The sequence below is a fragment of the Amphiura filiformis genome, chromosome 6 (genome assembly GCF_039555335.1).
Source record: "Amphiura filiformis chromosome 6, Afil_fr2py, whole genome shotgun sequence".
NCBI classification, from domain to species: Eukaryota; Metazoa; Echinodermata; class Ophiuroidea; order Amphilepidida; family Amphiuridae; genus Amphiura; species Amphiura filiformis.
Window position 1 is genome coordinate 72,927,692 of NC_092633.1, and position 17,793 is coordinate 72,945,484.

General features: G+C 33.2%; 1 protein-coding gene across 1 annotated transcript; it reads right to left on the reverse strand.

The window, feature by feature from the left end:
• Positions 1 to 4,989: 4,989 nt before the first annotated feature.
• Positions 4,990 to 17,485, reverse strand: LOC140154754 (uncharacterized). The gene is made up of 4 exons (XM_072177320.1): positions 17,381 to 17,485; positions 14,367 to 14,584; positions 8,409 to 8,611; positions 4,990 to 6,318 (listed from the first exon to the last, which is right to left on the reverse strand). The coding sequence occupies exons 1-3, from the start codon at positions 17,483 to 17,485 to the stop codon at positions 8,473 to 8,475; spliced, it is 462 nt and encodes a 153-aa protein (XP_072033421.1). The 3' UTR covers positions 4,990 to 6,318; positions 8,409 to 8,472.
• Between the last annotated feature and the right edge of the window lie 308 nt (positions 17,486 to 17,793).

Sequence of the window (17,793 nt, forward strand, 5' to 3'; positions counted from 1 at the left end):
ACTATTCAACATGATATCATATTATGCAAACTTGAATATTATGGCTTTAGAGGAACATGCTTAGAATGGTTTAAAAATTGCCTATGTGATAGGTCTCAGTATGTGTGTTATAATTCATGTAATTCTAAATTGAAAAATATCACATGTGGGGTTCCTCAAGGTTCAATTCTTGGGCCTCTGTTGTTTATATTATATGTAAATGATATTATTATTACATCATCGACTCTGAAATTCGTTCTGTTTGCGGATGACACTACCATCCTATATTCTCACAAAAATCTTACAGACAAAATAGAAATGATTAATATCGAACTAAGAAAAGTTACAAACTGGTTTAGAGCGAATAAGCTATCAATAAATGTTCAAAAACAAACTTTATGATTATGGGTACACCTCAAAAACATTTCATTTCAAAAGCAATACAAACGTAATGTTCGATGGAAGTATTCTTCCAAGAGTAAATAGAACGAAATTCTTGGGCATTATAATGGATGAAAATCTTTCTTTTAAATATCACATTGAAGCAATATCTAACAATATCTCTAAAAACGTAGGTATTATGCATAAGTTAAAATATTTTATTCCTAAAAGAATAATGTATTGTATATATTCTTCATTGATAATGCCGTATTTGAGCTATGGTATTCTGATATGGGGAAATACACATATGATTTATTTAGACAAATTACTCAAATTACAGAAAAGAGTCGTAAGAAACATTTCTAAGAGTGATTTTAGGGCTCATTCAGCCCCACTATTCAAGAGTCTTAAGATTCTCACTGTCTCTGACATGTATAAATATTATCTTGGAATCTTTATGTACAAGCATTCTGTTAATTTATTACCAAAATTATTTGAATGTTATTAAAAAAAAAAAAAAAATGTCCATACCATAAACACAAGACGAAAGAACGATTACCAGTTGGTTAGAAATAAGACGGCTTTCTCATCCAGAGGAATAAGATCATCGGGTCCCATTTTATGGAATAAAATATCTCATGAGACACAAAATTCTAATTCTACTAACATATTTAAATCCAAACTTAAATCAGATTTAATAAGTCTCTATGAGTAGGCCTAAGGTACAAATTTTCAAATCATTTAAAACTACTTCATATACTTCATATATTTATTCAAAAAACTTATCAATACACTATTATTATGGCATGTTTTAAGTTATGTGATGGTAATTTCAATTGTTTGTCGGCATAATTTTATGTGTTCTGTCCTTGTGTTCCCTCGTACTTTGCTTTAACATAGGTGTAATGTAATGTAATGTAAGATGGAAGGTGTTGTCCACCTCTGGCCTCCTTTGGCCTTTTGGACAGCTCCGCCATGCCTAATTAGTGACATGTTAACCAATGAAATGTGTGTAATAATATGTATGTATTGGCATGGAAAATAAAATATCTATCTATCTACCATGTTATCTGAAACACCCATAGACTATTTTTCTTTGGAAATATCCCTAAAGCCATTTCTATATAGCAACATTCGAAGCATTGATGGACAATTTTGACAACACTAGTGGATATAGGAAACTTCAGCAAATCTGTACATATCCTTCTGGTCTTCATAATTTCTAAAAATCGATAATAAAAACTCTAAATAATAGAGGTTTTATTTCATACTCTGCCTGCACATTTGTACAAGGATTTCATGCATAATTGAAGTAAATGGTAAAAAACAATAAATTTCATAAATAATAAGACATAAATTTACCAATTTAAAATATTTCAGTTGACCATCACACATAAAGCAATTAAGGGATACCCAAACTTTGGTCAGGGAAGTGGTAATGTCATACTGTAGTATGTAGTTACGAGGGAGAACTTGAAATTAAAGCTACACCAGTAAAGTTGAGAACCCGGGTTGAGAACGACCAAATCTTTGTAGATGGGAGTCTCAAAAAGCCAATAGCCACACATACGATGAGTGCACATTGAATTTGGCATTTTAAGAGGATGATAGAAAATTCAACATAACTTGTAAAACAGTACCCCTCTACACACCACTTATAACCTGCCCTGGACAGCTTTGAAAAGGTAAAACTAATCCGAACCAAATAAAGTTCTTTACAATGACTGATCGTCACTTATTTATGCTGGAGCTTGTGTCATCATATACTTGAGAAACAAAAGAAATTAAATAATGTGACAGTTTGCATCATTTAATACAAATAGTTATAGTCACATCGTTGACACCTACATCTTACAATATATTGGTTTATATTGTTCACTCAGTATAGGTGATGCATATGGAAATAATTGAATCAAATACAGGAACATACTTCACAATGATCTATCTACTACTGGACATTTTCATGTAACTGCAAACTGTCATAATGGGAAGTCACACACATACACCATTTCATCTGATTTCCAATGGTTTAATTTGTCAATTTATATGTGTCATTATACTTACAATAGAAAAGCTTTACCATTTAACAATACAAATATTGAATGTTTATGAGTAGAGATAAGAGGTGAAAAATTGAGTGTTCCATAATTCAACAAAGTACTTCAAACAAGTTTGAGCAGTTTAAGCACTTACCAATGAAAAATGAATAACTTGCACTTTACTATCATGCATGCTCAAACAAAACAGCGTAGATTGTTGTACACTTTCACTGTGACATTTTACAGCAACAGTTCCATTTACATGGTCCAAGGTTATTAGTTACAACAGAACATGATTTCAGTTACAGTACATTTAGCTTACATTAGATAAATATAAATCATATAACTTCTATATCTTGTATCTTGCACACCGCCATATTCAGAATTGAGTAAACACTACTGTTTCCGCACAGTATTATTTTACAAAGCTTTTCTTATGACTGGTTTTGAGCTAGCTGTGGTGTAGTCTCAAGCGTACAATGATAATTGCATGACTAGTGATTTCAGGTTAAACAGGACAATGGCCCAAATAGATCATGACCATAGACTGTAATAATCATATGCTGCCTTTTTGCAGCAAAACTCTTTGCACAGGCAGATTGACTTAATAATTTTCTGTTGAAACTTAATAATTTTAGGTCTTTTTGGGGATAAATCCGTATCTTCAATTCGATAGGTCAAAATGTTTAAATGATTGTTGGCTATTCCTCCCAGCTACATACATTTTAAGTACATATCATTAGATTTATAAAGTTTACTTCGAGGAATGTTAAATATCAATCTTTAATAATTTGCCATAAAATTTGTATCATATCGCAATTTTTTTTTAATCCAAATTATTTGATATAAGAAGGACAGCCTTCGTATTCAGAATGCAATTCGATATGTCTGATGTGCTCTCATTTCCCTGAAAAAATACTGTGCAAACGTTGCTATCCGAGCCCTTAAGCACACTCTCCCTATCCAAACTGGTCTAACAGTTGAAAGAACATAAATTATACATAACTTATCGACAACAAATTTAAATTACAATTTAACTAAACTTACAGTTAAAACCACATCCTTGAATGCTTTCAGAGTTGCTTAGCGAGACTAATGCATGTACGTACAGAATATTAAAGCACTAACACCTGAACTTTGCAACCTATTTATTGTCCAATTAATTGTCTCAGTTATACACTTCCAGACAAGCAGACATCCCATAGTCACTACACAGAGATAACGGTTGGGTAAGGGGACCATGTATCTGAATCATGCTTACATTTTCATGTATTATTTTTTCTTAAAATGCAATACGGTATACCACAGCTTCACCCAATATCTGTTTGCTCCAGAAAACCATTTTGACCTTTTCCCTGTATTGAGTCACCAGTCAAGAAAATCAATATTACCACATGTAATGGATTATCTTCAAATGATTTTCCGATCACATTACTTGCATGAGTAAATCTGTAACAACTAGACACGAATGTACATTGTAGTGTTTGTCACTCATCCAGAAGGTGATAACTCCATTGATATGGGTAACAAAGTCTTTGACAAACATCATAACATCAATTCAATAAAACAAGATACGTTACTCACACAGCTATTGATCCCCAATCATGAACTTCAATTTGCTATATATGTAGATAGAAGATAATATGACCACTGCTGGCCTTGAAATTTGCTTGAGATAACAAAAAACTTGTACGTAAAATCGCTGCCTTCTACAAATTTACGATTGTAAATTTAGTATCAGAAATTGCCAAAAATCTCCCAAGCCCCTCCAATAACCAAAATTCCGTTTGCAGCCTGACAAACTAATTTACATTCAAGGAAGGGATTGTTAAATACCTGATTACTTTTACTTCTAAATGTAACCCTAAACACTTGTATATTTTAACATTTTAACAGTCAATTAGTAAAAACAAAGGGATTGAAAACAAATCACAGAACCAAACAACTTATAAAAACAATCTTCCACAATATTTCAGCACACAGCACTCCCAGCTGCTATTGCACTTACCACTTCCGTGCATGCAAGGTACAACTTATCTCAACAGCTCAAGCAGTGAATTTTGTTTCTGTAGGTCATGGAAGTGTAGAGACAGCTATGAATGATGAGATCCAAATTGTCCAATGGCCATCTGTCTGCCATCATGTAACATGATATACATGGCTTACATGCAACTCTTGCTCTATTTATATTCACTCTATTTGGACTGCTTTCTATGCAATATGGAAAAATCAGTTATGTTTGAATTTCAAATAAAATAAAGTCTATGCCACAATTGTCTAATCCATTTATTAAGCAAATATGCTCACAACTCTCTATAGCATTAATGAAGCACAAAATTAGGTCAAAGAAAACAGAAATGGACAAATGTTTGCACATTTACATGCCAGCTGAAACATTCACCTTTAAATTCAATGTTTGAAAAGACTTTCACAAGAATCAGGTTTTCTTTTAAATAATTTTAATTTAAACTTAAGCAAACATAATAGCAGTTACAATTTGTTCCCAAGTTGTTTTAACAACATAAAAGTGCACATTCATGAATTCCTGGATAGACAAAAAGGTACATTTTTCAATATGCATGCCATCACAATGGTGTGTTAATATTTTTACGGAAAAGCTTCTTATTAGTCTAAGTGCTACTTTTATTCTGGCATTCGCTCACCTCCTCAGACCCCAAAAGTATCGATGCTGTACAAAAACACTTGCTAAAAGCATATGAATAATAAAACAAGGGTAAAAACTAGTATCCATAAAGTTTCCAATAAAAATAACCTACTTTCCTTTCACTACACACATTCTGTAAACACTTCTGTATGCGCTTTTACAAGAAACAACAGACGAGGAGAGAGAACTAGTGGCAGAGACTTGATATATAATATTATGCAATCAAGGATTCAATAGAGAATTAATAACTAGAATTTCACGATTCTTGGGTTGTGATTGATTATTATATTCACAGAATATTTGCAGGTGGGTTTTATTTCAAGAAGTTTCCATCCTCTCCAGGTTCGTGTCCACAACTTGGAGCCCAATCGGAGCACTTTTAGGATTTGACCCCAGACAACGTTTGACCTTGAATGGCCCCCTACTTAAGTTCGGTTGGCATAGGTTTGTTAGAAGCAGACATGGCCAATAATCTATCTGATTCTGTGGACCAATGAGCCTTTTACAATTTTGGAAAATGACCTCAAAATGACCTTTGACAAAAGAGTTGTTTCTTATGAAGTACTTTATCATTTGATACCCCAAATTATTGAGTTTCAGACAGAACCACTATAAAAAGTGTGTGTTTTTACCTGTGATGAAGATATTCAAAGACACTTATTGTACCTAGGTACAGTAGTCTTGCATAGCAAATGACACTGAATGATTACTGTATATTTGTCAGAATGTTATTTGTTTGCTTGTTTGTGTTAATTCTTTTAATAAGTTGGTTATTCTCATCGTGTTATCAATATTGAAGTATAAGATGCATTATGTATATGGCAGATTATTTATTTAATATTCACACATACATGGGCAATAGTATATTGATCTTATAGTTTTACACCAATATATATATATATAAAAGTTTCCTCCAATAATGTTCTTGTAAAACTGTGTAACAAACTGTCATTTCCCTAGAGAGCCAAGCACTTGCATTTCTATGACCCAAATATAAATAGGATAACAAAATGACACCTAGTAGTAGTCCCGAAGAAGATATTCCTTCTTCATATTTAATAACATGCGTAGGTGCAAGTTTCTCATCTTACGATATTGTTTCTTTCTTTCCTGTTATATCATCAATTTTAGATTTAATACTGATATGGGTTGTGTTGAGGTGGTTGTGGTCCTGTTTGAAGGGCCCCTGGACATCTGACTTTGTAGCTGACGAACCAAATCTGCTGCTTGCTGTTGCTGGTTATGTTGTTGTGCCTGTAGGGAAAAAAGAATAGCATAAAATTTAACAACTTTCTGATAACTACTTATAAACAATTGATTGTCTCCACTCATACTATATAGAGTCAAATGCTAAAAGAAAGCAATATTCAATAAATGCAGAAACATAATTCTTCGCAAAGTAGGCATGTAAAAAAAGTATAAAAAGTGCTTTCCCTAAAAGTGTTTTAATGTGTTCCTCCCAAGGGGTATAAGATGTTATTGTTTTCTCGATATAAATCTAAAAGACAGTAATCAAGAAGTTAATTGATCAAGCACCAGGTGGTTGTCGGTCACAATATAGCACTTATAGCCAGCCCCAGTAGCTAGCTCACCAATTTGCCATCTATAGATGATGAGAATGTCTAATATCACATGAATATATTTAAATTATTGATGTTGAAAACACTCTTACAATTTCCTTATCAAAATATATAACTTGATTATAAAAAAAAATACCATACTTAAAAAATCCACTCCAACCAAAGTAAAAAATTGAACTAGAAACATCGCGGTTTTCGACGCAAGGCGTCAATTTGGATGCCTCTACCATGGGGCGATTTGAATTCAGAAAAGGTGTTTTAAAAAGGCAACTCAATGGAAAAGTATTATTAGCTCACTTTTCAGCACTTGTAGCTAGTCATTGATTTTTAACTTATATTTTTCCACATCATAAAGGCACACTTATGGTTTTCTCAATTGATATATGTCATATATCTCAAATATGTATACAAAACCAAGTAATATTGCAGACAAGTCTGGAAATAGGAACATTAATTAGGCTACACAGGAAAGTGTCTCCAATGTAATTGTCTTGCTCTTTTTATTCATGAAAGAATGGTTTAGTACATTAGCCTATGAATCCATAGAGCTTCATATACCATGCATCTTATGCTATAAACTAAAGCAACAACTTGGGGTGTTAATTATTACAAGTAACATAGTTAATTACAAATATCTTCAACTCATCTATCAATCCAATTTATTTACCATCACCTGATTATAAGCACTAAATGAAGCAGAACCAAGCAGATCTATATCAGGTGCAATAATACAATCGGGTAGATTTACTGATATTAACAAACATTAATACACCTAGAATCAAGTATTTCTAGAGAGTATTGAAAGTGTCTAATTACACTCTCTATATTATGTAGCTAGTCATTGATTTTTAACTTATATTTTTCCACATCATGAAGGCACACTTTTCTATGGTTTTCCCAATTGATATATGTCATATATCTCAAATATGTATACAAAACCAAGTAATGTTGCAGACAAGTCTGGAAATAGGAACATTAATTAGGCTACACAGGAAAGTGTCTCCAAGGTAATTGTCTTTTTATTCATGAAAGAAAGTTACATGAAAATACTGTTTTACAGTGGTTTAGTACATTAACCTATGAATCCATAGAGCTTCATGCTATAAACTAAAGCAACAACTTGAGGTGTTAATTATCACAAGTAAAATAGTTAATTACTAATATCTTCAACTCCTCTATCAATCTAATTTATTTACCATCACTGATTATAAGCACTAAATGAAGCAGAACCAAGCAGATCTATATCAGGTGCAATAACACAATTGGGTAGATTTACTAACATTAATACACCTAGAATCAAGTCAAGTATTTCCAGAGTGTATTGAAAATGTCTAATTGCATTCTCTATATTATGTGGAGTGTTTTCAAAGTGTGCCCATGGCATACGATCGATTCCACTTTAAAAAGTGGATGCATTTATATTGCTTTTATTTTCAAATATATTTACAGTGATAATTTGGCAATAAAATTGACAGTGTGTTTTTCTGTGGTATATATTAACTAGGCTATTACTTATTGCTTGAGAAATAAATGCCTTGGTACTGAATGTTGACAGGCTGTATATGTTGATGATAAATGCACAAGCTCCACCCATGGTACACTACATGTGTATTTATATAATCAATTTCTTTCTCAACAAGCAAATGTGACACCATTTGTAACCTATAACTAATATTTGGAAGCAAACAATTCATGAAAAGCTTCTAAATGCGGTAATGGTGATTGATCTATTATTGCCATGCAATGATTTACCTATCAACTCACCTGGTTATTTGGATGTTGTCTTTGCATGCCCATATATCTCTGTTGTTGCAGTAACTGTCTGTGTCTATTCTGTTGTTGCTGGGGAGTTAGTTGATGGGTCATAATATGGCTGACCACCTTGAGGTCCACCTGGCATACCCGGTTGGTTCACTGTCTGCTGTACCTGCTGCATACTGGCTCGCTGCTGTAGCTGATGCTGTAGTCTGTAAACAGTTAGAAGACAGTTGCATGCTGATATATATTTTGAATTTGAAAAAGCATGTTAATGCAGAATGGAGACTCATATAATTTGCCATAAAATTGGTATTATAACGTGAATTTCAAAAAATCTAAATTATCTGATATCATCAGGACATTCCTCGCATTCAGAATGCAATTCAACATGTCTGATGTGCTCTCAGATCCCACAAAACTACTGTGCAAATGTTGCTTTCCAATTCCTGAATGTATCCCATCACATAATGCCATCATTATAAGATATCCATAACCTGCATTTGCATCTTTACAAATAAAAAAATATGATTGGATTGTATGCATTTAATTATTCACAAGGATATGAACTTAACAAATAATAAATACCGTAGCAAGACTCTAACTTCAAGGATCTTTCAAGGACTAAAAATTCAAATTTCAATCCATTTTGAACAAAATCACAATCAGCAATATCTGAATTGCATGAATATTACATTATGCAAGTAAAACATTCACACCTGAATATAACAAAAATTGAAAGTATGGTATATCAAACATCAAGATATAAAATATACATATTTGTGTCAGAAACAAACTATGCATAATTATAACATTAACAAAACTCGAAGTTAACCTTTTATAACACTTTTAATCTAACACACATTATACCCAGAATGGTACTCATTACTCAATACTATACCCAGAATGGTATTCAATTCTACAATTTACAAAATGCTATCAAAACAAATGCCATCAAAACAAATACCTTATCAAAACGGCTCTGTGCTAACTTCTTACTACTTAATTGCTCATGGTATAATAAGAGTCATTGTATCTGAAAGGCTCTAGTAACTGTCATTCATCAGGATGTGTTATAATCTATAACACTTTTGAGAAACTTTGTGAAATTCTCATTGGTTCCTATTTGAGTTATATGAGCTGATTATAATCGACATGCTGCTTACAAAAAAGAGACTGACAGCTGAATCAATAGATTTAAAGTCAGGTAATTCCCTGCAAATGATATTTTGTATACATTTCATTTCCTTTACATTTATTTCATCTTTTTATCATTATCAGCAGCTCATTTAGGTGTAAAGGATGCACTCAGGATCGCATTTGTCAGGAAATTTAATTTTCACCATATCTTTTACAGTAATCAAGACAAGAATAATATGAAAGTACCATATTGATTTCATTATGTACCCAGAATCCTTTGCATCATTTCCCATCAGATTGGGAAGAAGATGGGTGTAAAAATACAAAGCATTGTGTTACGTCAAGCTAGATTTTTGTACAAATTGGAACTTCATAAAAGATTAAACTAGTATTTAGCAGTTTTCAGGATCATTATGGCCAATTACTAAATAGCCATAAATATAAACTTAAAAAAATATAAACTCGTATAATAGTAGCTAGCACTATTATTTTTTTATTTAATCATTCTTTTTTTCTGATTTAAGCACATGTAACATGTATATATTATCCAAATTGGACATGCCAAAGCAGTTCTATTTAGTAGTTTCACCACATACAGAGGGTATTTTCCCAGGCAGACCATAACACATACAAAATAGTGGTATTTGAACCCTGGGGACACTCAAGTTTGGTTTGGGTAGGGTGTGCTGCTGAGAATTTGAAAGTGGACACATCAATATACAAATTTTTCAAGAAATTTGGACCCATCGATATAATAAAAAAAAAGTTTTCACCACAATTTTTGTCCCATCCGTACTAGAAAAAGGGGTCACTGGTATACTAAGAGGCCAAAAGTAAAACCCATGTTTGCGGCACGTCCCCGTATGGCCATTTATACTGAGTATCCCCCCCCCCTGAATTTGAAAAAGTAATCCTGTATAAAATGTGTGAATAGCATACGTCTATGAAAAAATATCTTGTAATATGCTTGCAATGGTTCTCAAAATTTTGTGTAGAAAATGTGCTGCTGTGCATGAATTAGAGTAAAAATCATTCAAATATATTAAAAAGAATAACATGTGGTTCTTATTTTACGGTACTAAATAAAAGTTCACAATTGTTCATCAAAGTTCCAGGTATGCAATGGCGATCTTCAAGCACACAGTAGAGGTGACGTCTCTGTCCAGTCTGATCACTACAGTCCAACCCTACCTCATCTTCACGTCATGATTGTTGGTCACCCAATCAGTGTGATTGTTTATCATATCTACGTACACCCTGATATGCTTGACGTACGGCATATAACTCAAATTTACTTTAGCGCATACCAGTAAGAACAATTGTACTGTACTTTCATATTAAATTGAAAGTGCAAAAACCTCTACTATGCTTCAAAGGTGAATTCAATTCGCATGACAAAGATACCATACAATTGTTTTTGATTGCAGCCTTGGTGTGTATGTTGTTTCTAGAATTAAGTATTCTTGAAAGGGACTTTTATAAAGTCATTGAAAATCTCAATAATCTCAATAAGCTCTCAAATCTCAATAAGCAAAGCAGTTTATACAAGCTAAAATGGCTGAAATAATTATTTCGCTAAAACTACTATCTATGAGCACATTTTCACAACACACTCTTTGACTTTACAAAAATATACTCAGTACAAATGACCATGCAGTGAAGTGCTGCAAACATAAGAAGCATTTTCGACCTTTTCTAGGTCAATTTTGGTATATGGATGGGTTTTTCAAAAATAAAATTGGGGAAAAAGTTGTTTAACTGAAAATTTTGATGGGACCATATTTCTTTCAAAATTATTGATTGGGTTCACTTTCAAATTCTCGGTGGCAGTCAACTTTCAAATAATCTCAGAGGCACACCCCTACCCCTACCCTACCCTACCCCCACCCTTCGAATAAACTAAATAAACAAATTTTTAAAATTGCAAAAGAGCTTTTAAGACCATTACTGACTGACTACCATGCTCTAGGCAAAAAAAAAGCACATCCAAGTTTACTGTAAGTTATGTCTGGATCACAATGTGTTCAGTGAAGGTTAACATGCACATCACTACCTCACCACAATATTACTTCTGAAGATCAGACGGGTTTATTTTTTAGTATTGCTAATACACTTGCTTCCTATTTGATATCCAAAAGCTCAGGCAGTGCTCTGAGGCTATTATTAACACAAAAAATCTTAGCTACATAATTGAAAACATGTTATGACAGTTTATTAAAGCAACATTTGCTACAGAGGATGCCACCAGTTGTTTTTAAATTCTAATTTTATACAATTGTAATGTATTTAAATGAAATAATAAACTTCGCAAAAATCAAGGCCTTACTTCAGTTGTTGTGTTTATGACAAAATCTGAGATTTTTAATTGAAACAACTGAACAAGTTGTTTAATTCATACCGTTGATTAGTCAAACTTGCTTATCGATGAAATATCTTGCAATCATTGAAGCATAAATGGACATTTATTATTTGGGATATACATCTTATTCAAACTTCCATACGTGAATCTTTGAAATGTCCATAGCATCTACCTCATTAACGATCGATGCATTGATGATATAGGTACTGGACTGAAATAGCAATTGTATTTGCTTACTTCATTTGTTTGGTTCATAATAAAAAGTGGACATATCTAATAGTGAAAACTAACATTTAGCAGAAAAAATGAAAATCTTATAATTTATGGAATAGTGCATCTCATCACAAACAGTGTTCTCAATAAGTCCTGAAAAAATTTCGACAAAATAAGAATTACACAGTACATAATTTAACAGACTAGAAAAAGCAAATGAATTAGTAGGCTTGCTTTCTACAAGGTGGGAAAAAATATTACAACACATACTTTATGGTATGAGCCATTATATGTATTATTATTGTTGCATAGAGACAAGCAATTTGACTCTTCTTGAATAATTCCAGATTGATTTCTTAATGTGGATTTTTGTTCCAGAGGCAGAATGTTCACATCTGTAAACGTGTTTGTTCAATTCTAATAAATGGGGGTTTCTGCACCAAAATGGTAAGGTTTCAAAAATAATGTACAGTAAGTAAATTGAAACTTAAGTTGATTGATTGTGCCTGATGACAGGGAAACTCCTTCATCACACCATCCAGATGGAAAGATTATTTTAATAAAAGGCTGCCTTTTGTATCTTGTTTAAATATTGATATTTACTGTATGATACCATTGATATTAATTTATGATACCATTGATATTTATTGTATGATATACCTTTACAATAGCTAATTCACTTTTCTGTGATTCCCAGAATCATGTGCATATCGGCACTGTGCAGTATCAATATGTACCATCAATGTGGCATAGTTACTGCGTATGTTGTTTGTATGTTATCTTTTCCACTGCGATACCATATTCTTGGTTTAAGTTGCAAAGTTGCTTTTGGGAATTACTGATACAGTCTATTATGGAGGACAATAGCCTAAATCTACACTACTAATAAAAATAGAATAGAATTACGCGGTTCGAAATTAAGGTGGCCCCATATAAAAATGTGTAAATAACAAAGGTTTGTAAATACAAACAATATGCAATTGAAGTCCTACACTACTAAAATAAATTAAAAAGGATCAGCCCTGCATTGTATTTATTAGCATAAAATAGCATTAACATTTATATCAGATGAGTGTCATTTCCTTCAGTAATGTTCAGGCAACAGAACACTTGTACTACTAAGTACTGAAGTCCCATGATATTGAACAGAAAAGATAGAATGCAAATTAGGATTGTCAGATTCAGATCCTTTCTTTATTTGGAGCCTAGTGTATATCAAGATAACATACGTACAAAACACTACATAATAAGCAAGAATTATAACACTTGTACTACTAAGTACTGAAGTCCCATGACATTGAAAGACGCTTTGTATCAACACCATCAGAACAGAAAAGAAAGATTGTGAATCAGGATTGTTGGTGTCTAATCCTTTAATTTTGTCGAGTTGAGTATACAGACTGACATATTGAATGGTGATATCCATTCAGAAAAATGGGTACAGTTAAATGGGCTATTCCAGTTTAAATCCATACACCCCCCATTGAAGATATGACCTTAATCTCCAACACAGGGAGTGTGAATTTCAAATAGAATCATCCATTCAGGTAACCCATTTGAAATTCACAGTATGAATTTCACACCCCATGTGTGGAAGATGAAAGCCTTGTCTTCCATAGGGGTGTATTTTCAACCAGAATAGCCCAATATAAAATAAGACTACCAATAACATAATATTAGTGGAAATAACACAAGGCAGTAGTCACACCCAACTCTTCCTCCTTGTTGTACCTAGTATATGCCCCATTCATTGGCTTTCCTTAGGCTACCTAACAAAATACCATTAATAATTTAAGGATAGGTAAGATTGGAGTTGTAGCAAGTTTGTCCTTGCTGGTACAACTATAGTTGTAGCAACTTCTGAATAGTGATCACTACCGCAACAATTATCCTACCCTTAATAGCTTACTCGAAATCCTAATCCTTAAACCTAACCTTACACTTGAAAATCATGTCATATAAGATGACCTGGATCCCACGAAATTTTACTAAGAAACAATAAAGCAATGATTATAGTGCATCTTCTGAAGAAGAGAGAGGTACTTTAATCAATATCGATATCAAAGCCCTCTAGTGTTGAGCCTGCTGTACATCACTGTCAGCTGGCAGTAACTTGAAGTTGATCAGTACGTCAACAGAGTGGCTGAGGAAGAGAGCCGACCTGTTAGCTCCTGAAATGTCCCCATATTGTAAGTGTTTCAACTGAACTTGGCTTGAAGAAATATTTGATTAAGAATAAGGGATGAATATCCTACCTTGCCGAAGCAGCCATAGGTCTATGTTGTTGTGATTGCATATATCCTGGTTGGGGTTGGCCTGCCATTGGCTGCATCATGCCCCCTTGTCCTCCCTGTGGATGGCTGGCATAATGTTGGTTGTAGTTAGAAGACATCATGGCACCACTTGGTTCTTGCATTGGAGGCTGCTGCTGCATCATCTGCTGGTTGCCATAGCCACTGTAACCGCCTGACGTCTATGATATTAAGAAATAAACCAATGATTGTGGATTTTATTAAGATAATTTGGGGGTAGGAGGATAGAGTTAGCCTGGTACAGGAACACTGGTGGTGCTAGCACTGTGGTATATTCTTAGGGTTGGTAAGAGGTGATGAATTGAGTCTTGGGATCCATAAGGCAGAGCCCCTTGTTGGTGGGGAGAGGCGGAAGAACCCTTGGTGGGAGACTTCTGACGCTATTAGTTCTGTGCACTTTTCTTTGGGCTGTCAAAAGCTATCTTTAACAACAAAAAATACTAACACTAGTAAACGGTTCCAAAATAATAAGGCCCCCAGACATTTTGGTGTAATCCACAATTCTCTTGTTTTAAAGATTGGAATATAGACTGGTTAGTTATGCATCAATCAATCAATCAATCAATCAAATTTATTTCCATCAAAAATTAAAACATACAAATAACAAACATGATAAAACGATGGAGGAGACACAACTAGAAGCAAAAGCCTGTAAAATGTTGTGCCCCCTGAAACACTTAAAGAGCCTAAATATATAAACACAGATACACAAAATGAAAAAATACAATATACCAAGCCTGAAAGGAAAAAAGATAATACACTTGATTTCTCACCTCACACTCACACCAGGCACACTCCACCACAAAAATGTCATAGGCATGTAATAAAAGGTATGCACATAAAAATAAATTTATATGTGTAAAACATTTATTTATATAAAATTCAGTAGTATTAACCAAATGTTACCATATCAATGAATTTTACTTGTAAATATCAAAAACAGATTTCAAGTTTGACTTAAAATGGCCTAAGGTTGCTGACATTTTAACATTTTTTGGCAATGCATTCCATACTTTTGGTCCAACCGTTAAGATACTGTTGATTTTGTGGATAGGTATTTTATAATCATTCCTATTCCTTGTATTATAGTTATGATTTTCTTTGTGAGTCTGGAAGAAATTTTCAAAAGATCTAGGTAACATTTTGTTATTATACTTAAACATAAATATAGCAACTTCCTTATTGAACATATCAAAAATATTTAATACCTTAAACATTTTGAAAATTGGTTCAGTGTGACTAAGATAATCACTATTGGAGATTACTCTCATGGCACGTTTTTGGAGGCGGTACATTTTATTCATGTGTTCTTTATTTGCATTTCCCCACAGTAATAAACCGTAATTGAGATAAGGTAATATTAGAGTACAATATAATTTATACATGGCGTCTCTTGGTAGGAATAATTTAACTTTGTTTAGTACACCAATATTTCTGGTACAAATTTTACCAATATTTTGAACATGTTTTTTCCAAGTCAAATGTTCATCTATAGTAATTCCTAGAAATTTTGCTTCACTAACTCTACTTAATTTACACCCATCCAAGATGATATCAAATTCTTTGTTATTTATTACACTACTAGTCTGTGCACGGGTACCAAGATACATTAAATTTGTTTTCTTTGCATTTAATGACAATTTATTTGCTTTGAACCAATTTGAAACCTCTTGAATTTCTGTGTTTACACGTTTACATAATACAGATACATCTTTATGAGAATAAAATACCGTGGTATCATCAGCAAACAAAATTGTATTTAAGATCTGTGATGTGTTGCTGATGTCATTCATATACAAAATGAATAAAAGAGGACCTAGTATTGACCCTTGCGGAACACCGCAAGAAACGATTTCATGAGGAGATTTGCTGTAGTTATATAGAACATATTGTTTTCTATTAGAAAGATAATTTCGAAACCAGTCATTAGATACTCCCTAAAACCATAGTGATACAATTTATGCAATAAAATATCATGATCAATCGTGTCGAATGCTTTTGATAAATCCATGAAGATACCTAAGGTCTTCATGCCTTCATCACTGGCCTTAGTAACATCATTTAAAAAATCTAACACCGCCATCAAGTGGGTGGGTTTTTGTTGCTATGTTTTACCATCTTCACTGAGAAATACAGCCATTTATGAAATTTTCGGCCAAAAAAAGTTGCACTTTTCTACATAAGCTTTTTCTACACACAACCCTGGAATATTCAACAACTAATCAGTTATAAAGATGTGGGTCTTCAGTAATGATTGGAATGAAGTAACCGTAGTAAACTCTACAACTTCCTCATCAAGTAACAACTAAAAAAATAATCAAAATGAGGCCTTTGCACACCTGTTGACAACTTGTATGTAACTCAAGTAATCTCCTGGGTTGGCAGGGTATGCATAAAGAAAAATAAGCTTTAAATAGATACTAGTTATGAATAAAATATGATCTTAAATGTCTTATATTTCCTTTCAATATTTCATATGAATTAAGCCATTAGTATCTGACATCCCTCCTTTCAATGTGGCAACAAGCATCGTCAATAAACTCTACATCCTGGCTCTACACCATCACTTCCATTTCCCCATCAAAATAGGGACTTTTTTGTATTTTTTCTTATTATTCATGTTACATAGTGGAAATGAAATTATGTTTTGTTTGCTACAGTTGTACGAAACCAACAGGGCTGTCTCAGCATATTAATAGGGAGTTAAAGATCATAAACATGAGTGGGAAAAACTCAAGTAGTTTTTCACAAGCTTAGAATGGGAATCCACATCATCGAGGTGATGGCATGAAATGAAATCAGACCATTTTCTGTAACTGATAAATGACGAGGTCCATTATACATAATAAGCGATACCATTCCTATAATGAAAACAGCAGCTATTGCTTGTTTATGCACACTAAGATGTTCTTGCACTCAAACAACAGCCCTCATAATAAAACCCCTTGAATAGCTACGTACTGGAGGTTGTCCACCACTAGCTGCATGTGATTCATTGGTGGTCCTTCCTGTTGTCTTGGGTTATAACCACCTTGAAACATTCCTGGATTACCGCCTTCCATATTGGCTGTACGCTGTCTTTATTAACCGTTTTTGCATCAATTGGTACTGGAATGACAAAGAATAAAATGAAAAGAACATAATGGTATGTAAATTATCATGTGTATGGTGGATTTATTAATACATCACGAGTCAAAAGCATAGAATGTACAATACAAATGAAACAAAGCAATACAAAATTGGTTGACCATTGTTGAAAAGGAAATTGCTTTTTTTTTAATGCAACAAAATAAATAAGTGAGCTCCGGCAAACCGACTTATGTGGCACGGTCTGATTCAATCAGGCTTTAGGCAACAATTGTGAGACTGA

Bases quoted from the DNA above. Each gene is read 5' to 3' on its own strand.
- LOC140154754 (XM_072177320.1), bottom strand. From the start codon at position 17,485: ATGGAAGGCGGTAATCCAGGAATGTTTCAAGGTGGTTATAACCCAAGA. The intron at 14,585-17,380 runs GTAGCTATTCAA...TTAATATCATAG, and splicing joins TGGTGGACAACCTCCAGTAC to ACGTCAGGCGGTTACAGTGG. The intron at 8,612-14,366 runs GTAGGATATTCA...AACTGTTTACAG, and splicing joins CCTATGGCTGCTTCGGCAAG to ACTACAGCATCAGCTACAGC.